The sequence below is a fragment of the Bactrocera neohumeralis genome, chromosome 5 (assembly GCF_024586455.1).
Source record: "Bactrocera neohumeralis isolate Rockhampton chromosome 5, APGP_CSIRO_Bneo_wtdbg2-racon-allhic-juicebox.fasta_v2, whole genome shotgun sequence".
Classification (NCBI taxonomy): Eukaryota; Metazoa; Arthropoda; class Insecta; order Diptera; family Tephritidae; genus Bactrocera; species Bactrocera neohumeralis.
The window spans coordinates 74,812,450-74,837,986 of NC_065922.1; the positions used below are offsets into that span (position 1 = coordinate 74,812,450).

The 25,537-nt window shown below is 29.9% G+C and overlaps 1 protein-coding gene across 9 annotated transcripts in view; it reads right to left on the reverse strand.

Moving 5' to 3' along the window:
- Positions 1-25,537, reverse strand: part of LOC126759948 (phosphorylase b kinase gamma catalytic chain, skeletal muscle/heart isoform) — a 35,167-nt gene that overhangs the window by 8,461 nt on the left and 1,169 nt on the right. For 3 of the 9 annotated variants that reach the window (XM_050475199.1, XM_050475198.1, XM_050475202.1), the window contains 8 exons: positions 25,000-25,469; positions 6,637-6,815; positions 6,279-6,563; positions 6,098-6,188; positions 5,200-5,336; positions 5,025-5,122; positions 4,066-4,149; positions 1,165-1,710 (listed from right to left, as the gene is read on the reverse strand). In XM_050475199.1, the coding sequence (XP_050331156.1) occupies positions 1,165-1,710; positions 4,066-4,149; positions 5,025-5,122; positions 5,200-5,336; positions 6,098-6,188; positions 6,279-6,563; positions 6,637-6,815; positions 25,000-25,094 (1,515 nt within the window). In that variant the 5' untranslated portion in view covers positions 25,095-25,469. The remainder of the gene's footprint in view (positions 1-1,164; positions 1,711-4,065; positions 4,150-5,024; positions 5,123-5,199; positions 5,337-6,097; positions 6,189-6,278; positions 6,564-6,636; positions 6,816-24,999; positions 25,470-25,537) is intronic. The other 6 variants (XM_050475203.1, XM_050475204.1, XM_050475200.1 and 3 more) reach the window with 5 other exon arrangements.

Here is a 25,537-nt window from a genome sequence, read left to right on the forward strand (position 1 = left end):
TAACCTACAAATCAATATTGAGTAAATATATTTATATTTGCACGTCATCTAAAGCGAAAACAGTAAAGCACGAGTAATAAACAAGCTACAAAAGTCTATGGAAAGAAAATATAGTTGACCAAAACTTTTTTGTAATGTGAGAGTAAGAAATGTGGACATTAGCAGACTAAAATTTTAATTAAAAAAAAAAAAACGAATATGATTTTTTTCATTTTAAACCAGAACCAATTTCTATAAAATGGAGTATTTAGCGTAGCTGTAAGTAGTTTGGAAGACAGTTATTACAAACATTCGTAGTCGTGTTTAGCTGCAACTAATCCTTCTTCTAATGACGCTTTTTATTTAAATTATTGTTAGAAACACTATTTTTATAATATACGCGATTTTATTGGCATAATTTCTTTTTTATGCAAACATTTTATTTTTACGAATTGTTGTGTTTGAAAAATTATCCATTAACCAATTTTATTTAAAATTTTATCTTTACGATTTTTTATTATTATGTGAGACTCAAATTGACATTTATTAGTGAAAATTTTGTCAGATTAAGAGAATATTAATAGCGAAAAATAAACGAGTTAAAGTTAATTCGGTGGAAAAATATCACATTGATTTAATTTCAATTAGGGCACTCCAGCTACGCTCTACACTCAAAACCTTGTAATTAGTCACATAAGGAACAATTCCAAACGCGATATTTGATATTTTTGTTTAAGCACAAGTGAATACCCAATGGAAAAGAATTTTGTCATTATGTCGCCTAACCTGTGCATAGTAATTTAAGGACTCAACACAGTAATTTTCTGTGGTCGCTGTGTATGCCGTTGTTGCCGCTGTCAATGCTGTCTGCTGTGGTGGGTTCGTCGCTTGTGGTATGTGGCATGGGTTTGTGATTGATGTGGATGATATACTAACACCGGTTAATGACTGTGTATCGTTGTATTTTTGTTGTTGCGTTTGCTGTTGCGTTACTACTGGCTGCACTTGACTGTGCTGACATTCACAATAATGCAAATATGGTTTTAAGTGATGATGATGATGATGTTGATGGTGTGGACAATGAGGAGCATGTGTACTATTATCATGGTGACGCTGATAATGATTATTATAGCTTTGATCATGATTTTTGTTGTGATAATGGTCGCAGTGTTGTGTTGTTGGCACCTGTTGTTCATATGTTTGCTGTTGTTTTTGTATACATTGTTGCTGCTGCTGATAGAGCAACTGTTGCTGCTGTTGTTGTTGCTGCTGCTCTTGCGTTATAAATAGCGTCGGCGTCGGCGTTGCATTGCCAATACTGTTATTATTTTGATTTGTAGAGAGGAATGTAGTCGGACCAGCCGTAGTGTTGTCAAACGCATTACCATTACTTTGATAATTGCGTTGATTGTAATTGTTATTGTACGCCTGAGGGAACGTCGTACTCGGGGAAGTAGTTGCGTTTGTAGTATAGGTGTTATTGCTATTATTGCTTTGATTACTCGCTTGTTTGTTTAAGTACAAGTTTGTCATACTCTTGCGATTGTTGTTATTGCTAATATTATTGCTGGCATACGTTGACGGTAATTTGTTGTAACTATAGTTCGTCTGTGTTTTAATGATATTAGGATTGTAATACAACTGCGCGCCACTGCTAGGCGAGTTGCGTAGATTTTGCGATTTCAGCTGATAAGTGGTGCGGCCATCAGTGGACGGTTCGGAGCATAAAACCTAAAAATAAATGGAAATAAAGAGAGAGAAAGAGAAAAAACACGGGGAGTAGGACAGTGTGTGTGTGGGGAGGGAATTGGTTGAAATCGGTTGACAATTAGAAATGTGGGTACAATAATATTTCGATTTTTTTTATTTAAAATTTTCTAAAATTATAAAATTTTATATTTGTTTGGTAATTTTTCGCAAATAAACGCACATGTGATGAATGCTCAATGTTAAGCCGATTATCATTTTTTACAGATAACAAATTATTTAATTTATACATTTATATATGTGTGGTATACACGGGGTTGAAAGGGAAAAGGGATTTGGAACACAGACCACGGGTAGAATTCTATACTCCTATTATAAACCAACGCTGATGTACGCTGAGGTGGGGCAAGAGGTGTATCTCCAATAGTAAGAGTGAAAACATAATCAAACTTTAGTGTTGTTGTAACAAGGGTGGTGCCTTTTAAACAGCACCAACCGGCTGGAGCTCTGATAAATAGTGCCTTTACTAACAAACAGCTTAATTATATAACAAGCACTTTTGAAAAGCTTGTAGATTATGCTTTGAATGCTACAAAAACAAATTCATAACAACTATTTACTAAACTTAAGTAAAACATTTCCTTACAATTTTAGCAAAAATATTCAAATTAAACTTTACCAAAAGTGCTAATTTCATTGCGTCTCTGTTTATAACCATAATTTATTAATTTTATAAGTTTGCCTTTCTTATATTCCTTGTTAAGTTTTTGTGCTTTTTTTCATTAATTTTTTTTCAATAATTTTTATTTTCAAGTGTGCCAAATTTGTATTTTTTTTATTTTTAACACAAAAATCTATATATGCACCTTTAAATTATTTAAAAAATAGTGTTTTCTTAAAATAATAAAAGAAGTACATATGATTTAAGAGCAAAACATGCAATTTATTTGAAAAATAAATAAAACTGTCAAAACAAATTATACATGCAAACAGCAAAAAATTCGAAAATATATAATAAATCAAAAATTTTAATGCAAAAAACTTATTTTATATTAATTAAAATAGAAATAAAAACAATAAAATTGTTGCAATGGCAAATTGTTGTATGCAAATACAAGCAAATTCGAAATTAAATATGGAAATTGTAATTTTGAAAGTAGAAACTCATGTTTGAAACAGAATTACAGAAAACAAAACCAAATACATAATATTTATAAATAGTTTTTTTATTTTAAATGTTCTTTGAAGACATATTTTTATTTCTTTCGTTTATTATTGTATTCATTTTGTAGTATTATTTTTTTATTCTCTATTAATTTACTTGCATAAAATCAACAAACAAATTTGCCCTCTTCTTACTTTTTATTTTAAATACAAAACTATTAAAATAAATAAATGCATTTTATACATAACAAAAAAAGAGCATAAAGATGCAATTGCAAGTCTAAACGTATACTGTAAAACGGGACGCGCACAAAATAAACAACAAGAAACGTTTACAAAAAAAGAAACACAAAAAATAAAATCAACAAAAAAATAATGGCATGGTAAGAGAAAATGCGAAAAAAACTTGGACTTTGCACATAGCGAATATGGTGTAGAAAATCACATTCACAAGAATAATTTATATGACTTTTTTGTTCATATAAATTTTTATAAAATACACTATCGTAAAAAAAGATATTTTAAATTTAAATTTTTTAAATACAAGAACACAAATTTTACAAATTTCAGAAAAAAAATTTCAATAATTTAAAAATTTGAAAACATGTTTTTCTATTGTCCTGAAAACTTGTAATTTATTTTTTGAAAACTGTAGAAAATCATTTTATAACAAATTAAGCAGATCGAAAATAGTTTTTTTATTAGTTATTTGATATTTACTAAAAATATTTACAAGTTACAACAAAGCGATTTTTTTCGTGTCATTAAAAAATGTGGAAATTTAATTTTTTTTCTATTAAAAATTTATAATATTTCATAATATTCATTTATAAATATAAAACAAATCATTCACTTCGTTTATATCTCCACCTTCGGGCCGAGTGCAATGTACAAATTTTCTTCGCTGATTTAATGGATAGTATGCAACAAAACTCATGTCGTTAGGAGAACAATCAATGCAGAAACGAAAAGGCTTTGGTAGTAGTTAGCAGCTAATCGAGTTAAATTTAATTAAAATAATTTTAATAAATAATAGGAGAATTGGTAGTGTAGTAAGATCAACACAATCACTCTTCGTTTTTTTGTAGTTGTACTATTTATAATGTTAGCAAAGTAACAGTAAGTGTTATTGTTGTTATAAATATTATGAATGTTGGTTTTGTTTTTGTAATTTTTGTTTTTGTTTCTGTTCAATAGGCAGAAACATTTCGTTACCAGTGCAATGTCATTGATGCGACTCATTCTCCTAGATTTGGTTGATAGGCTGCGCTTCAGTCCATCGATATTTTGCTCGAATAACTTTTCGTGTATTAACATTCGAACGTTTTTCATTGATGGATTGATTATACGAATATGGTATTAATTGTTTACCAAATAAACGTTTTACAAAATTGTGGCGCAATTTTTATAGGTTATTAGATTTTTTTGTATTCGAATTACATAGATGTTGGTATATTAGAGACGTGTAAATTTTTGGCAATCACAAAATTTTGTACGATAGCCGAATTTGTTAATTTTTTTATTTTAATTCGAAATTTGTATAATTTTCAAATATGTGGGTAGTGAATGAATGAAAGAAAAAAGAAAGAAAATCATAGTTAGAAATTATAAGAAAACAAAGAAAATAGTTTTTTTTTTTCAAAAAAAGAAGAATTCTTCTATGGACAACTTAGATAAGTAATCAGTAGAAATATAAAACTATATATAGGCATGTAAAATAGTAAAATGTACTATTACTAAATGTACTATAAAAGTAGAATGTAATTTAAATACTATGCTAAAAAATAATAAGAAATGTAATTGTTGAGCGTAGTTATAAAAAAAGAAAAATTAACAAAAATTACATACAAAAAAGCTGAAAAGTAAAATATTGCCTACAATGCGCGCTGAAATTCAAAAAATTACTAGTGTATTGGTGTAGGTAGAGACCGTAAGAGAGGCAGTATTTGCCGCTCTCGCTGTGTATGTATAGAAAAGTTTAAAATACTCATTTGAAAACTGCAAGACGTCTTAACCTTAGGCAAAATACTCGTACACTTGTATTGTGAAAAAGTAGAGGGGTGAGCAACAATATTTATGTGCGTTTGTTTAACTAAATATTCCTTTTTATATATAATAAATCTAGTATATGTATTAAAATGGTCTCTGGTGCCTAAAAGCTTATGTGGACTCACCATCTGATTGAAGAACGGATGCTTTAATACTTCTTTCACTGTGATTCGTTTCGCTGGATCGACGACTAGACATTTGCGTATGAGATCCTTTGGATCCTCTGTAAATCGAAAAGCAAGCATTTTTCGACATTATTAGTATTTGCATTGTTTAATTTGCATTAATTAGTTGAGTTACCTGATATATCAGCCCATTCGGGTGAGGTGAAGCTGTATTTGCCCTCCATTATGTTGCGCAACATGACCATTTGTTTGCGATGCCAAAACGGTGGACAGCCAACAAGTAATGTGAACATAATGACGCCGCATGCCCAACTGAGTGATAAGCAAATTGAAATATTCATTTATTAAACATTTTAAAAATATATATAATATATATAATCATGCATTTTCTGCGTGTTTTGATTACTGTAAGCGAAAGAAAGTAAACATTTAATTAAGTCAAGGATACCAGGAATAAAATAGGGTTGGAACATGAAAAAACGTTAAGCTTTATGATTTTAAGCGGCTAATTCGTATGGCAGCTATATGTTATAGTGTGCCGATCTGAACAGTTTATTCGGAGATTATATAATTAGTGCTAAATTTCGTGCTAAATTCGTGACGATATTTTGTCAAATAAAAAATTTTCCAAACAAAGACATGATTTTAATGGATCAGCTTGCATGGCAGCTATATACTATGGTTGTCTGATCTGAAAATTTTTCCGGAGATTGTACCGTTGCCTTGGATATAATAATTCGTGACATCTTTCGTAGATATTTATAAATAAAACAAGGTATTGTTTTTGATCGATCAATTTTTATGACAGCTACGAAGGTCCGATATCGGCGGTACCGACGCAACATGTATACGAAATTTCAGACAGATATCTCAAAAACTGACGGATTAGTTCGCGTATATAAAGATGGTTAGACAGATGGTACACAAAACAAAATAAGACTATAGTTGGATTTAAAGATTGTCAAATAAAAGTATGTTCAAAAATAAGTTTTTAAAGTACTTAAACTTGTATGTTAGTGGGTTTTGACCATGTTTCTGTTAACCCCCTTTCATATTATTATTTTGATACTCACATATCAACTTCTTTTGAATATCCAGGCGAGCCTTCGAACATATTACATTTCAATGTTTCCGGCGCCAAATAGCCAGGTGTGCCGCAGAGGTCTAAAACACAAATTAAATGTAAAAAAAATATCACAAAACATAAAATATGCGGACATTTAAGTACATTATTTATGTCGCGTCTATACACACCTGTCAACTTCTCGTCGCCCTTCAGTTGTCGCGCAAAGCCGAAATCTGTTATTTTAACATTATGATTCTCATCGAGTAGAATATTTTCGGGTTTCAAATCTCGATGTACAATATTCTTTGCATGTATATATTCGACACCCTCAAATATTTGTCGCATTATGGTGCGTGTCTTCTTCTCCGACAACGTTACAACCGAGGTGAGGTAATCGAAAAGTTCACCTTTCGGACACAATTCAAATACTAAAAAGACGAAAGCGTCCGATTCGAAGACATCTTGTAGATCAACTGAAATAGCGGCAAGTACATTAAATTAGTTGTGTTAATATTGAAATGAATTCTTCGCCTTGAGACTACTTACTTATATAGGGATGCCCCATAACTTGTCTGAGTATTGAAATTTCCTGTCTTGTGGCTTCGAGCATATGATATGGATTGGTATCACCAGCTTCTGTTGCGGCGCCAAGATCGATGATTTTGGCGGCAAACTCGATGCCGGTCTCCTTTTCAATGCAGCGTCGTACTGTGGAACTGATGCCTCTAAAAATTTAAGAGAAATTAGAAAAAAATATTAAATGTGTGCTTGCATACAAAAGAAGTTTTAATAAAATAAAAATAAGATGTTTTTGTTTCGAAATTCGATACAAAGTAAATGTATACATATGTTTGGGGAAGTAGAAATTTTAAACGCAAAACCAAATAATAAAGTAAAGTAAAACTGGCTATATTTTAAAATTACATAATTTTCCATACTGAAACTGTCAATATTTTCAAATCTATATTCCATACTAAAAATGAAGAAAATTTAAAAAACTAAAATTTTTTTATATCTAAATTGATATTATAAGGTACTGTATTTTTTATTATTTTGCCGATAAATTTTTCGCACATAATATACATACATATGTATGTATGCTATATAATATCGCATGATTTTCTTTGTGCTATATTCCTTTGGATAACATATAAGATGTTGGCCAAATTAAAAACAAGTTTGCGATAACATTTTTTTCTCATTTCAGTCAATAACAAAACTGTTATTGGAATTTCATTTCATTTAAGTTCGAAATCTTGTTTTTTTGTACAATCTCTTAATCTCAGCATATTTTCCACACGCGTCTAACTAAAAGTAATAAATATTTGCATTTCACATGATTAGAAATAAATAAATACACAGATATGTAAGTGATGCATGTATGAGTGAACAAGAAGTGCATTGTAATACGCACACATACATACATACTTGTATGTATATAAGATTGTACATTTGTATAATTTACACAAAATGAGGACACTTTTATTTAATATATTTTATAAAACGGCAAATCTAAAGCGGGCACAAACAGACAATTGATCAGTCAACCAACCTTACAGAGTCACACAGTCAAATTGGCAAATAGCCGGAACGTAGAAAGTCCACACAGTTCAAATTATTAATTATATGCGCGCATATTTATTGAATATAAGATAAGTATGTAATACTTGTACATACATATGTATATGTAGGCGGCAATGACACAAACAAACACATATAAACATACATACATATATACATACATTTGCATACATACTTATGAATAATGGGATTGTAATTACAAATAGATTGGAAATCGGAATGATAACGCAACATTTGGACTTTAAAGAGTAATAAATGTGGTTGCATTTAAAGTTCATATGACTTCTGTTTGTGTGTATATGCGCGTATGTGGAAATATATAAAATTATCATTTTTCCCGTTATAATTTCTCACAAAGAAATAAAAAACACAGATTCGACAAAATTTCCTACTTGATTTTAGAAGCGGTATTTAGCAACTTTAGGCTAAGCATATAGTAATTAAGTGAAGTAAAAATTTGTAAAATCCTGTCCTCCCACAAAGCTGACGATTTGCCGAAATCGCCGCCGTCGGACCACTAAATCATATAGTTGTCCTACAAAATGGTCCATTTAAATCAAGTTCTAGTATGGATTTATTTATTTTTTTAAGAAAGATTTTTTTTTTATGAAAAAATTTTTTTATTTTTTTTTTTTAAAGAAAAAATATTTTATGCTATAAGAAATGCACCTGTGAAAGGTACAGCACAGCGCGGGTTAACATTTTCTTCTTTTTTCATACCAATATTTGTTTAATAGAACCGCGATATACAAACATACATACATATGTACACTCAGTCGTAGATCAACAAACGTTTCAAGCTGCATTTTGACACTTAAAGTTCGCCTTATAACCTTTAATCCGCAATTCATTTCGCGGAAATGTGAGATGTTCATAGCAACTCTCTTTACAGTTTGTTGCCGACTGTCGTTACTGATGAATTGAAAAATTGTGTGAATTGTGAATTAAAGTGCAGTCTAATGCAAGTCAGCGAGAAATGCAAACATAATACAAGCGCAATTAAAAATTAGAATCGACATTATATTGTAAAAAAACCCAAAACAGCAGATATATACATATGTACATACAAACGCTTTCATACACCTAAGTGCCCCATTCACTTTGTAATTGCTGCATAAATTACTTAATAAGCGGGCTTAATACATACATTCTTTGGCAAATTAAAATTATTTGTAGGTATAAGGCACACATTGAGGCAGTCCCACACACTGCTCCAATCGATTATGACTAATTATTTTCATTTTTTTTTTAATTTTTTTTTTCATTTAATTAATACGTTTTATATTACTTTTAACATTGTATAATTATTGCGCATCATTTATTTATATTACTGATTCTTTTTTTTTGTAAAATTGACGGCAATAGTTTTTGCATCAAAAGCAAGGCTGACCTACACATATGCATCTGTATATATCTATTTATACCTAATTGTACTTATGTAGGTATGGTTATTTGCGCTTATTGCATTGCATTAGAAATTATTTTAATGAAATAAATCCAGACAATTTAACTGATAAGAAATCATATATTTTTATATACATACATACGTACAAAAACAAATGCATCAAGTTTGATATTTGTATTTTTCAAATTTTTTTTGCTTGAGCGGAAACGAAACAATGTGTAAATGTTATTTAAAAAACGTTAAAATTGAAACAGTAAGATATAAAATATATAAACCAAAATATGTGGTAATATAATATATAATATTAATAATTTCAAAATTTTCAAAAAAACATATGTTTACACATACTTACATACATACATACTCCTTTGTGCTAATTTTACTGTTTTCAAGTAATGGTTAACTTTTAAAAGGAGCAAAAAGTTTAAATCTTAATGTAAAGTATCATTTGGAGTAATTCATAGTAAAAAAATTAAAAAAAAAATTTGCAATATACAAAAAAATATTTAAAAAATATAAATGGATTTTAAAAAGCAATAAAAAGAATAATTTTAAACTAACATATACATATGTACATAAGTGCATATACATACATATGTATGTACATATACATATGTATGTAAATAAATATTAAATTTTCAGTATTTCTTAATGAGTTTTATTGGTTTCAATAGATAAAAATTAAAAAAAAATGTGTTTTACAAGTTATTGGATAATTAATTAAAAACAAAATTCTTATGTTAATTATTAGTCAACACCAATTTTGTATACTTAAGGGGTGTATGTGGGTTTAAAAATTTCAAGAAATCGATTTTTTTTTTGTTTTTCTTATTAAATTCTACAACACCTCTAGAAAATTGTCCTAAATTTTCAAGTTGATCCAAGTAATAGTTTCGAAGATACAGCCTGAGAGAATTTGTGCGCTCGAGACTAGCTACGCTTAGTGTGAAGTTTTTAAATGCGTTTTTCTCGAAACTGGGTTTTTGAAGTCGGTGGACACGATTTCTCGAAAAGTTATCGACCGATTTAGTTCGAATTGTGTACATATCTTTAAAATAATATTATCTAGTTATTGAACGAAACGTCTTTTTCGACTACCCAATATTAAAAAACTAATAATATACAAAAAAAATAATACAAATAAACTGAAAAATTTTAAATTAAAATAATTAAATAAATAATGTTAATTTAAAAAATAATCATAAAAATGTAAATTAATAACTTAAGTGCTTTTGTAACTATAATTTTAATTTAATAATATAATTTACTATTATTTGTATTAATAGAACCGTAAATACAATAGTTGTATTTAAAGCTTTCGCAAGATTATTTAAATTAATATACAAAAATTTAAATGTATACTAAAGTTTATAGAACTTGGCATTGCTAATTATATTTATACATATTTATTTGTAGGAAAATTTTGAAAAAGTACTTTCAGTAAATTATGGTGATTTCAAGATATTTTTGCGCATTTATACATACATATTTCATTCAAAATTTGCACGCACACATACACATCAACCAGTGGCTGCATGAGTATAAAAAAACGGATTGAATCATTTGTGGCATTCAAAGTCTATACACAACCCGAACGCCCACACAAATTCATAAATATGTATGCCAAACACGTTTATATGTAAAGTAAATAACGAAAAAAAACGCATTTTTGTAGCCGCTAGTAGCCGAACAGTCACCGGTACTGGGATGCTTTGCCAAACACCGGCTATGGGCAGTCAGCAAATTAACGGTACACAATTTTTTAATACATACTTGCAAACAAAAATACATACCTACATATTAGAACATACATATAAAGGTAATATGTATGTATGTAGTTATGTGAATATGCAGAAAGTGCATTGACGCACAAGTTCAGTTCAAGGTCACAGAGGTTTGCCGACGTCTTAGAGAGGGTGTGTGAGAGTAAGAAACGGATTATTACTGATGACATGCTTTGTACAAACCAAAAATTATTTATACGAAAATACACGTACTTATTCATACATTCATGTAGATTTAAAATATTTGGAAAATATTTATCTTCACATAATATATAAATAAATACATACATATACATATATTTACTCGCTTTAAATGCATGAATAATAGTATATAGTTAAGTAAGTACAAATGTTTGTAAGTACATACATATGTCAGATTCAGGTATTGTCTTTGTGACAGACCACGCTCCAAACGCATGGCTTGAAAAGTATCAGCAGAAAGGGAAATGTAGGCGGAAAATGTGTAATCACATACATAATTTCACAATTACTGGACACTCCGGGCAAAGGCACATCACTCCCTCAAGTGCGACCCGTTTCTCTGCCAGAATGAATGATATTCTACTCGCAATTGCTGTGGATCATTGTCATCTATTTGTCATTGTGGTGCTACAATTTATCTGCCGCTTCGCATTTACCTTTATTGTATTGCCTAACATTTAATTAAAAGCTTAGGTTACAACATGAAAGAAAATACGATGCACGAGTACAATTACATGCTTGTTTGCTAAATGAAAAGTTAAGTAATATGGTGGTAATAGATAATCAATTGCATGCGCATGTAACTATGTATGGTATATTATGTAAATATGCAGATATGTACACATAAAATAAACGAATTTTTAATACTTTCACATCTAAAACTTTGTACAATAAAATAACTATTATTAACAATTATGTATTATGCCAATAAAAATAAATAAAAAATAATAAAGGAAGATATGGAATTGTTTATCGATTTTTGAGAAAAAACAAAAGATATTAAAAAAATTATAATTTATTTTCACTAAAACTATATTATAGTAAAAATACTTTATTTTTTGGTAAAAATATGTGGTATTATACATATGGAAAAAGAGCTTCAGTAGAATTAAAGGGGGAGCCTGCTTTAGAAGCTTTTTTTTTAAATTACTAAGAATATGTCCTCAAAGTTATAGATATTGTCGATACCAGAGTGGGAATAGTGGCCGAACGTGTAGCAGGTACATATGTATGTATATGAGCGCTTGGGCAGAAAGCGAAAACTTTGACACGCGATTTCTCGGTTTTTCATTTTTACGATTTTTTTCCTGCCCGCCAGGATAGGAAGAACTAAACGTCGTATGGAACTGGGGCAAAGTTGATTATCTTTGGATTAGAATAAGAAAAGTCAAGTTAGAACATATTTTTGAACAACATAAAGTAAAAATTTTTTGGTCAAAAACCTCTTTTTCAATTTTTAAACAATTGTAGAATTTTATTTTTTTTTTTTTAACCAGAAAACAAGTTATTAATAAATATGAATCTGTTTGAATTTTTTGTTTCAGATAGAAATTGCGACTTGCATCCTACCCGTCGTCCGAGATGCATCGGGCAATTGCTTCCCAAAGGCAGGATATAAAAGATTTCGTATCCAAAAAAATTGCGGTTGATGTTTAAAAATACATATGTATATGTATGTATGTAAATATAAACCCTAGAAATTTCGCTTTAATCAATTATTTCTTTCCCTCTCAGAAAAATCCTCAAAAAAAATCGATTTTTTTAAGCCGCTAAAGCAGGCTCTCCCCTTAATAGAATAGTCAAAATGGGTTTTATATATATTTGTTTATATAACTGTTTATTACATATATTTATTTAAGAACTTGAAGTTATGATGATTTAAAAGTCTTTTTACTTATCTATGTACGTCAGAATTTTAGCGACGTGCCATCACGTTGCACGGGAATGCCCAACTGGGTAATTTTACACAAATAAATTTGTAAGCAGATATAAGCCCGACTAATGCAATGTAAGCACTGCATCTCCACACATAAACTTACTCTAAATATTTAGTTTATTATTGTAATTTATCATATGCTAGTTTGAACTTATGACTGTTGACATAAAGCTCCCGCAAAACTATTAGCGAGAAATGATAAACAGCAAAGAAAAACAAGAGAAAATAAATCACACACACACATTTACAATGAAACGGATGCAAGTAAGACCCAACTCTACCGTTTAGCTTACAAGCGCTTATTGCGTCGCAATAATTACGCGAAAATTACTTAAGCAAATAAAATGCTTAGAGATATTGTATTCATTGTTCTTTTCTGCTAGTTTATAATTTGTTGCTACCGCCTGCCTGCCGTGTGATAGCAGATAGATAGAATGCAGTAGGCGCGTGCGTGTATGTTTTATTTTTTGCACACTTACATATAGACACACATTTGTATACAAATGTATATACATACATATGTACATACATCTGTATGTATGTGAGCATTTAGGCAGCTGCAAAAATTTACGCGCATCAAATAAAAGCTCTGTAAGCTCTCGGCTCATTTTGCAAAACCTTTTAGCAATACTAGGCTATATAAGAAAAGTTCCGTAAGCAACTGAGTATTTGTAAAATTCCCATCAACTATGTTGTAGGAAAAATTCAAGTATAGGCTTATCGTTTTTAAATAGTACAGTAATGTAACTATTTCACAATTACAAAATGTTTAAACAAAAACACCTTCAAACGTGTTAATTTTGTTTGTTTTGGTAAACTACCAATAATTACTTGCACTCACATACATACATATGTATGTGATAACGCAACAGTACAGAAAAATTTAGCCTATCTTGAGGCGCCTCAGACATTTTCAGTATTTGTTGAGAAAGTAAACAATAAATCAATTAAAATGTTCTCTATAAAATATTTTTAAATTTATTTTTAATATTTTTTTACTCTTTTTCATTTAATTTAATTTTTTTTTTTCAATTTTAAATTTTTATTTACATTAATTTTTTTTCTTATTTAAAATATAAATTTTTATTTAGATTTTTCTAATTTAAAATATAAAACTTTTTTAACCTTTTATTTAAATTAATTTTATCTTTTTTAAATTTATTTAATTTAATCAAAATATTTTTAAACTTATTTTTAAAATTGTTTTACTTTTTTATATATAATTTATTTATTTTTGTTTTTCTAATTTTAAATTTATTATTTAAATTAATTTTTGTCTAATTTAAATATAATTTTTTTAAACTTTTATTTAAATTAATTTTTTTTTTCAAAATTTAATTTTTTTTAACATTGAAATAAATCTCTATAAAATATTCTTAAATTTATTTTTAATATTTTTTTCCTTTTTTTAATTTTTTTGAAATTTTAAATTTTTTATTTACATTAATTCTTTTCTAATTTGAATATAATTTTTTTTATTTTATTAATTTTTTCATTTAGAAAAATAGGCGAGCCTTTCAGTATTAAACTAATAAAATGCAGAAATAAATAGAAAGAAAAATAGAAGCATTACTATAAGGTATTCACCCATTTACTACACATACACACATGTATATTATATAGGTGAGTAAGCAGGTATGTATGTGCAAGTACATATATACATACATAGATACAAGTTGAGTGATCGCTCTACATTTCGAAAGCGTGTGACAACACATGAGATTATTTTCGTTCGAATGATTTTCTATTTATCTATACGTCTTATATATATTATTTGTATATACATATGTATATGTACAACTGATGTATGTATATGCAAGTATGCACATACGTATTTACTTTCCATTTTGGTTTCCACTGCCTGTCCACCATTAAGCGGGACATAATTTTTTTCTAAATGAATCAATTAGTTTTCCTTTTCTCTTTTCGTTTGCGAAATGACCCTGATTTCGCACAAGAAAAATATATAAACAAACAAAAGGCTTCACTTTAATTTAATTATGTTCACTGTCTATTGGTTTTGTTTCGTTTCTTCGCGCAATATTCGCACTTCTTAGCGCTAAGAAGGAAATACATACACACATGTACATATGTACACACAACTATATTTGTATGTGTTTGACTTTAGTCAAAAAGTTCAAATTTATTAAACCTCACAAAAATGGTTGACAAAAGTCAAATAGAGGTAGAGGCATGTATACAAACATACATACGCAAGCATATAATAAAAATATGTACAAATATACAAGTAAGTGTCTATGTATAAATATGTCAGCTGTTACAGAGACCGGCAGCCAACGCCGGTTTTGACAGCCGAATTTCTTAAGCACCCGCCTCCGTTATTCATTCATATGTATTTATAGCTATTTATATATATTTATATCATTCTGGATAAATTATTCGTGTGTCTGCTATGATTTGATTAATTTATTTTGATTATTATTGTGCTCTTCCTTTTTTCGCCATCACAATTAACTTACGCAATAGTTCATCACTTTGTTTTCTATGTGCATTACACACATACATATGTATGTATATGTACATACATTGTATACATTCTGCACACAGCAATGTATGAGGCTATTTTTATTTTTTTCTCATCTCTCTGCTTCGAGTTCAACTTTTGTCAGATAGTACGTAAAAGTACCTATGTATGTATGTACATATATGCACTCGTAACTACATATGAATGTATGTAGACACATAACTTGTTTTTTTTCTGATTTAAAATTAGTGCGCATCACGGTCACTCAAGTCTTTTATATTTGCTCGAAGTTAATATTAATTTCATGAAGGCATATACATACATACATACATAGGTATACATATATACATATATCTTGCGGAATGTGTTATCCCAGCAAAAAAGCGCCGCAATGCCTTACCAAAAAAAATGAGTGCTAAAGGCATTCATCAAACATACGAAAAGACTTTTTCGACTGCCCAATATTAAATACCTTCGATGATGAGAGAGTAAGCGCCGCAATGCTTACCAAAAAAAAAATGAATGCTAAAGGTAATAATCTACCAAAATATTTAAAATATATTAGTTTAGTAGAGTCGAGTTGGCTGGTACTAGCTGGAAGCTGACCCAAAATAGTGACGCTCGAACGACGGAACTATGCAACTTGACATCTCTTTAGCTTAACGCCAAAGCTTGACGTCAGTACTCTTTCCGTAGAGCCGACTACCGAAGCCATATTCTTATAATATAGCATCATATGAATCACTAAATGTAAACAAGACTTCTCTCACCTAAAAACGAGTTGAACATTGCGAGAAAATTGCTCTCAATTCACAACAGCCCATTCTACATTAGCGTAATTGACCCGGATTTTATTCGGCATAGCGCTGTTATTTCGGCTATCTAACCCTTTTTGGATCGGCAAATACATAATATTAAGAAAATTACTTTGGCAATTGAAAAGTAAAGCGTACTCAAATAAAATTACTTTCAGCGCCTAATTATAGGCAACAATTTTTACACTATCGGTATATACGAGATTTCCATCAGCAACGATTTCACAATAATGAGTAATCAAAATAAAACATATTAAATGATAATAAAAATATTTAAAAGAAAAAATTGCACTTAGAAACTGCTGAATCTAGTAAATTGTATTAATGCCCACAATATTGGCTACCCACATACATATATGTATGTATGTATTTGTAGATACATATGCATGTGAGTATTAATAAATTTTTTAATATTTACCTAAAACAGAATTATTCATCACTTCAATACAAAAAGAACGGCAAAAAATAAAACAACAACAAAAATATATGCATATGTACATACAAACATATACGTATGTATGTGTCTAAAAAAGTTAATAAAAAATGAAAAAGAAGAAAATGCTTGTAAACAGAAAAATATTAAAATTGGCTCAAATTATTGTTCTCTAAGAACTCGAAAAGTTGAAACTAAAGAAAACATAATGAAACTGTCAATTCAGCGGTGCTGCGAAAATGCCAAAGGGTTTACGAACCATTCGCGATGCGTAATAATATTCATAGTTACATCAACTATACAAATGCAAAAAAAAAAGCAGTAATAATAAAAAAAGTATTAAAAAAATTAAAAATATATACATATATATGTATATATAAAAAAATTAAAAAGAAAATACATAAAATAAATTTAAAAAAATATATATAAAAAATATTAAAAATTAAAATCTAAAAAAGTACAAAAAATATTGGAAAAAAGTTTAAAAAATATATCAAAAAGCATAGCAAGCAAGCAAGCAGCGACATAACATAATTTTGTATATATTTACATATATAACTGCTGCAGTATTAAATATCATTACATTGAAATTGAAACAAAATTCATTTACCTTTACACAATTCTGCAAAACATGAGTGGATAGCAAAAAAAAAATCAAAAATTATAAACAATTCGTTTTGTGGTGATAAACAACTGCCCAAGCAAGAAGCGTCAACATGCTGACTAAAAACAAAAAGTCAAGCATACACACATCCATACACATAAAGCAAGATATTTTACCAACTGTCAAAGTTCCTTGACACTTTACAACAACCACACTGCCGTTGTGCAGCATTGTTTATGACACAGCTGCAGCAAGTGGCACATTGTCCTACAACAGCGGCAGCAGCAGCAGCAGTAGTGGCTCGACTTGCTTTGGCGACTAGGCTGCGTGTGGCTACGCCGCCGACGGCACGTTGCGGATCCCATTGCAACGTGAGCACACACTCGAGCGACTTCTCACGGCGTCAACAGCAAATTTTGATTTGTTGAATTGCACTTTATTTGTCTTGTCTTTTCTTTATTTAGACGTTGTGGTTGTTGTTGTATTAATTGTTTATGTTATTGAGCTATCCGCTTTCGTATCGGATAATTAAAGGCCAACAAATTTGGTAGTTTACATTTACGTGTATATATTTAGACATTTTTATTTGTAGTTGTTGTAATTTTTTGTTGAAACCTTACCCTCTCATTGACTACTGCGCCGAATTTTTTGATATTATTTATTAAAAATTCATTTTAGGTTGACTGCTTTCGTACAAAGGTTTTTGACTTTTGCGCCAAGAAGCGGAAACAGCGCATAAAATGTCCACATTTTCGGCGAAAGAAACATAAAACAGTGTATCGAAAGCTACAAGTGTTTCGAACTTTGTGAGAAGTTCGTTAACGGTTGTGTATTTGCAAAGGATTGAATAAGAAAGTGAAGGAGTTGAAGAGGAAAAAATAGTTCGACGTCGCTATTAAATTACTTTTTCATTTATATGTATTTTTAGGTTATAATTTTACTACAGGGCAAGCAATGCTTGAATTGTACTGTGGCTTGAATAATCAGTCACGATTTACTTAGATTTCACAAAATTGGTTCGAAACACTGGCTTTTTGGGGAACAATTAACAAAATGCGGTAATGAAAAAACCGACCAGGAGATTTACAGTAACAAAATGTCGCCACAAGAATTATTGTGGGCCGAATTAGTTAGTTATGGAGGGCACAATAGTTGTGGAGGCGAGCAAAAGAATAGCACAAAAGTAGTGAAACCTCAGAGCAAGTCTGCGAGCATAACAATTGATCTTTATTAATCTTAGGACTAGCTAAGACGATGTTCTGGTTGTAAACCGAAAAGCGCCCTATGGGAAACCCCTATAACGACATATAGTATGTACATATGTTTTTTCGTTTCGTACTCTGAAAAATTGGCTGATAGACACTTCTAAGAAAGGTTTTGCAAGTTAATTGTATCGGCAATCATTATTATTAGATAGATAAATTCATATCACACTTCCAACTACTTGAAAACATACTTCGTTTTGTGAATTTTGTCCCGTTACCCATTATGATTAAGAGCTCATATGCACTTACAGTGCCTTTCTTAGAGGTATCTAGCAACAAAGTTCAGAGTTTGAAGCGAAAAAAAACATTTGTTTTATTTGAACCACCTTAATGCTCATACATACTAATTAGTTTTATTTTTCTAAAAACATTTACGTCTGTTTCATTCCTTTATTTAAGCAAACGTAAAAGCGTCTTTTTCCCGTTTGTCTCCAATGACGTCAAAGGCAATTATTCAATCGAATTGGCGAGGGACGAGCCTCTCGAGACATTGCAATTGAACAATGTCAATTATTGCAATAGCTAAAGGAAAAAACCAATATATGTACATATAAAAAGAGTAATAGTACCTTTGGAAGTGGAAAGTTATGAAAAATACTACATAAAGTTCGAAAAAATTAAATTTTGAAAAAAAACCCATAGATACAAAAAAATTTTAAATTTCGGAAGTAAAAAGAATAAAAAAAATTATTTATTGACAAATTTAAGTATACAAAAGTGGTGTTGATTAATAACTAAAAAAAAAATTTGATTAAATAAAAAATTAATTTAATTTTTAAAATTCATAAACAATATATTTTTGAATTCGTTTTCAAGTCACATGCATATTTGTGGATATAAATTTACGGAATGTGTGGTGAAATCAATTGATTTTATACATTTGTGGCGTTAAGGTTCCAAAAAGCCAATAGATGGCGCTGAAGTAGAGTTATGCGAAAAATGTTTTTTTAAGATTTGGCTTAGTTACAAAATACACGAATTTCAGATTTCGAAATAAAATAACTTAAAAAATTTTGAATAACAAAAAAGTTTTCAATATTTTTAAAATAATAAAAATGAATGTTTGAAATTAATAGACAATATAGAAATACAAAATTTATGAAAACATATTTTAACATCAAGGCGTTTAAGAGAATTATTATTTCTAATTTTAAAAACATTAAAACTAACACTATATGTATGTATGTATATATTGGCAAAACATTTTAAAAATAAAAAAAATTATTTTAAAAATTGTTATAAAGTAATAAAAATAAAATATATATATGAACGCTTTGGCAAAACATGAAAATAAAAAATTGTTTAAAGAAATTAAATAAAAGTCAGCAAAACAGTTATTCAGGTAGAGTTTATTCGCGAACATGAATCACTACTCATACTTCTTCGTTTCTCTTTCAAAAAATTCCACTATGGCATGTGACCAGTTTGGCATATTATACAGAAAATAAATAAAAATGAAAAAATAAAACTAAAACGCGAAATTAAGCAAACCTTATTTTCTCAATGCCAAAATCACATGAAAACGTTAATTTTATTTGAATGTACTACATACTCAAAGCAAAAAATACGATAAAAAGAAGTAAATAGCAGCGAAAATAAAAAAATGGTAAAATAAAAGGCACGCTAAAATGCGAAAGTAAAATGATTCAGCCGCTCTAGAATTAAGCAATAGAACTGAATAGCAACAATAAAATCTATGCTTCGGCATTAACTGCGCTACAAAAAAATTTAACGCAACTAATCGCTTATAAAAATTGATTTTTTTTATATGAATATGTATATATATACATATGTACTATGTATGTATGTACTATATAAATTACCAGGCAATCAATTTATCAACAATTAATGGCAAAAAATAAAACATTTTTTTCGTAGCAAAAAAGCCTCACGACCTATAAAAGCTGATAGTATTTAGATAAAACCAGACAGCAACTTGTCTTATCTAAATATGCTAAAGTAGAGTATAATAAAAAAATTAAATAATAATGGTAATAGAAATAAACAAAAAATGTGACGAAGTTAATGAAACAACACATGAGAAATAAATCATAAATATATAATATACATACATATATATATATATATATTAGAATATATACATATGTATGTACATAATTATGGAGGTATAGTATGAGTAAATCAAAATAAGTTTATGAATGGGCAAGACAAATGTATACCTACGAGTCTATATATTTACATACATATATACAGATGCATATAAACAAATTGATAGCAGAAAGGCTTGTGAGCACAGATTAGCGTCGACGCAAAATTTCTAGCGTGCGGATGACATTTGACGTTTTATAAAATGATATAGATTTTTCAAACACATATACATACATACAATAAATAGAATGTATGGATGGATTTTACATTAATATTATGTACATATGTATCCTCATCTTAATAAATTAAGCTTGTGCGGTGGAGAGATCACTCGAATCGAGCTTTTGAACTGAGATGATAGCAGACAATTTTTCGTTAAATGTCACAGCGTCGATTGTTGATCGCACGTGCAAGCAGTATTTGTCGATGCTGTTCGTTGCTGTCTGTCTATTTTTACATATTTGAGGCAAATATGCATTAGGGTGGTATTTTTAAATTTTAATAGGGCCAAGTCGGTAATGCAAATATTCAGATGAAACGTTAGGCATACGTTATAAATAGTTGGAACAAAATGGCGTTGCTTAGGACAACAATCTAATAAAGTAATAAAAAAATGTTCCATACAGGGACTTGATTTTGATCCAACAGTTTGTATTGCAGCTATATGCTATAGTGGGCCGATAACAGTTATAACGAATACCGCGAAATGAACAGCTTTATGAGGAGAAAGGGACGTTAGCAAAATTTCAAATCGATATCTCAAAAATTAAGGTTTCCTTCTTTAAATTACAAACTTCGTCTCAAACTTAATATACCCTGCTCAGGAGTATAAATCTCAATTTTATTACTAGAATTTGAATCTGAATCACTATAATCCCTCTAAATACCACCAATATTGCTATTTTCTTATTATTTACTAAAACCTTATAAAGGTACTTGACAGCGCGAAATGAAGAAAATATCCAACGAATAGATGTGTTTGAAATGTTGAATGTGCCTAACGTTTCCAGAGCGAGCTTAGCCTCGGCAATCCTTACTGATAATGTGAGCTTTAAATTTAAGACTTCCGGGACGTTTTATGAAACTACGTCAGAGTAAACACTTAGAAATTTAAAAATGTATTATAATACCATACAATACATATGTATGCATATATATACATATGTGTAAAAGATTGTTGAGATATGAATTTAAATTTTGCATGGAGAGTGTATGCTCTCAAAACTGAATCTAGTGTTACCGCACTTATTGCAGTCGGGTCTAAATAACCGATACAGAATAGAATTTATGTCTTCCGTCCCACGACAGTCAGGTCTACGTAACCGGAACGGACCCGGCTTTTTATCCGGCCAAGGATTGTCAACTCGGCAAAAATCTGCCGCTACAAAAACAACAGCAGAATTTTTGTCCTCTCAAGAATTGTTTGATGATTTCGCAGTATTGAAAATGGTATGAACTACAACAACAAATTGGTTTAATAACCATTTTATAAGAGTGAAGTTTTAAAATTTACAACAAGCTGAAAGTTAGTGAATATGTGCAAAACATGATTATAAAAAAAATACTCAAAGGTCGAAAATGTATTTTTCCGCGATTTTTTAATAAAATTAACTTAGAAAAAAATGTAGATCATAAAGCTTTTGGGATATAACAATGTTTATATAATTTTAGAACAAATTTCATTAATTTACACACGTGTGGCATTTTATAACACAAAAATTTCATTTCAATTATTACATTTTATATATTAATATTTTCTTTCTAAAAGCCAAAGGGCCTGTTCGTTCTTTTCGCTTGTCATTGCAATTCGCAAAGGGCCGTGACAGTGTGTAGCACAATATAATATATACATACACACACAAACAAGTACGTGAAAAGCAGTACAAGCATTGCGCTCGTCTCCACCAACACCCGACCACATCGATTTAAATAGAGGGGCCGGTACTCACAGCTAGCTGCCGCTGTCGCTGTTGCTGTCCGCTTCTGCTGCTCAGGCGCTTGCCAGTAAATACTTGGCTTATGAAACAAGTTCGAAGCGTTTGTTTGTTGTTTTATTTTTTTACTTTAATTTTGTGATTCTTTGGGCATGTCTTCACTATGTGTGGCTATAGTCTGGCAGCTATGTGACTTTGGTGTTTGCTTGAAACAAAATGTATGCTATATTTAGTAAGTTGTTGTTGCTGCTATTATAGCAAATGTACAGTCGAAAACACTATGCCCCTGTTAACCCCCCTACCGCAGACGGTTTGAACAGCTGTTGAGTGATATACGTTACTCTAAGTAAACACGTATGCGGGAAATGGGGGCTCGTTGCTGGCAAACACATGTGCATGTATATAGACACACATATACTTATGTATATACATAGGTGTTTCTATTTATGCATTAATAGAAAAATCTGTATTTCTGTATATACATACATATGTATGTAGGTATACACGTGTGTATGCAATTGGCGTGTGATCTCGCCTGTTTTTCGCTATCACGTGGCATTTTTTTCGCAAATGCCAATGTGCTCATGCAATGATCAACCGGTTCGTGAGCAGGTGAACTACATAATTGCAAGCTACAACAGCTCACACCCCTCTTCGCTACAATTACATATACTATAATATATATTTACACTGCACTCAACGGTTCGGTTTGCAATTTATAGGAATTTATTTATTTTAATATTTTTTTTATTCTTTTTGCCGTCATATTGTCGGTACGAGACACACCTCCCTACTTTGAGCGCTGTATATACTGTTATTTCATGCCGTTCATGGTTTATTGCAGCAGTGCTGGTGCTCTGCTTTAGCGGTGTAGCTGGTTGGTGGGCTGTGACTGGTTTGCTTACGTGTGTCTGCCTTTTCTATTGAAATGTATTTATTATTTGTGCAATGTGGCGAATTCTGACGCGATTTATATTACTACAGCACTAATTACTGCGTGATTGTTTTATTTTTAAACATTAATAAATTTTTTTATTGTAGAAGTAATTGTTGTAATGTAGAATTGTTTGTAGTATTCCACTCGTTACTTAAAAATTAAAGTAAAATGAAAATTGCCACCAAGTATTATGGAATAATCTGATTTTAACTGATTTTATTAAGTTTTTCGCTAATGAGCTTTTTAATTCTTTAGTTCTATTAGAAATATACCTACTTCACTCTAAACTTATTATAAAGCAGTTTTGGAATTTATTAGTATATTATTCACATTTTTACTTATTACTTCCATGTTTTTTGTGTTTTATCTGAAATCAGCTAATTTTCTTAATTCACGCTTAAAATCGTAAGCGCCCAAACAATCAAATAATTTTTTTTTGCCAGAATTAACTATTCTGAAGATATAATAGGTTTTTAAATGTCATACAACTTTGAAATCAAAATTACTGCAAATGGTATATTTTGTAGAAAGAGGATTATTCGCAAGTGTATATCATATACAAATCATACAAAAAATCACACAATGTCATACATTCATATACATACATACATACATATGTACATACGTATGTAAGCCACAAAATTGGATTCGACCTTCTAACATTTATGAACGGACTACTCAAGAGTTGTTCTATAAAAACTGATTATATTCAAACAATAAAGAAGTCACATATCGATTCGGAAAATACATACATAGCTTAGCGCTTTCCCAAAAAAAGCAAGGTAGATGCGTGCGTTTATTAATCAGTATTTGTAGGTATGTATCTATCTACTGACATAACTTAAAGGCTTTTAGATACGGTTTAGAAATTTTAACTTAAGTACTTTGAATTTGGCACTTCGAATCGAAATCCATTAGCATATGTTAGGCTTTTTTATCTATGTAACTATGCAAAGAGTTATACATTTGCTAATTTATTGTATAATTGTGGTAGATTAAAGAAGTAAAACCATGAACACCTGAAAATATGCATATGTTTAGCAATGTATGGGCAATAACGCCCATAGAATTCCTTATATCACACGCTAAATGTTGACAATTGCATTTTATACGTTCTCTTGCATGTGTACATACCGTAATATCGTTAATTAATAAATTTTAATTTTTTCTACTTTATACCAAATCAAACTGACAGCAACCCGTGCAATCTAAGTGACACAATGTGATGTGCATGTGTACATATGAACATTTGTGAACATTTTTTTGTCACAGGCATGGTACTGATTTATTACAAGACATAGCAATTATTTGTTACATATATATTATATTCCTTAATCCAAACGTTCAATACCTGCATATAGAGGAGGTGGTAGGTCTATACTTTTTCATGACTATGTTCATATAAACATACATACATATGTATGTACATTCTATATTTTAGATATAAAGTTGTGTATATGGTATTTACAAATACTTACTGTATTTTGTAAATATTTATGGTATTAAAATGTGTATTTTGCTAACTAGTTCTTTTGACAGTCCTCTTACAAATTATGTGCGAAAACATTAAAAAAATTATTTAGACTTTCGATTTATATAAAGTAACTGTGATAAATACATTAACAAAATATAGTCTTACCTTCCCAATATCTCTTTAGGTTCATATTTTGCATAAAAGCCCTTAGCCGCATCCTTATCGGGCAAAACATCATCCTCTTCCTCGTCCTTAGCCATTGGTTCTGGTGGAATTTTGCCGGTCAAATTCAAAAATGCAAAGAAAAATCAATGCGCAGCGCACAGTCAATTTAAGCTATTTAATTCAAAAGCAAATTTGGGGTTGGAGAAGAGTGTAAACTACACTTCAATACTAACAATCAGAGCACGATTCAATTAGTAACTTAACGCCATTAATCGCTTTTTAGTTAACTGATTGGTGACCGCGTAATATCCAAGGGAGTTGATTTGGGTGATTATATAGCGGGGTACAACGTTTTAGCCACCGAAATGATTATTTGTTAATTAATGACGTTTTTGATTTTGCTGTTTTTGACGCGCTATTTATTTCATTTATCAGCAGTTTTCAACATAGCGTTTGTATGGGTCCTTACGCTGCAATATTTAATATAATTTTAGCAAACAAAATAATAGATAATAATGATAAATCTTTTTTCACTACA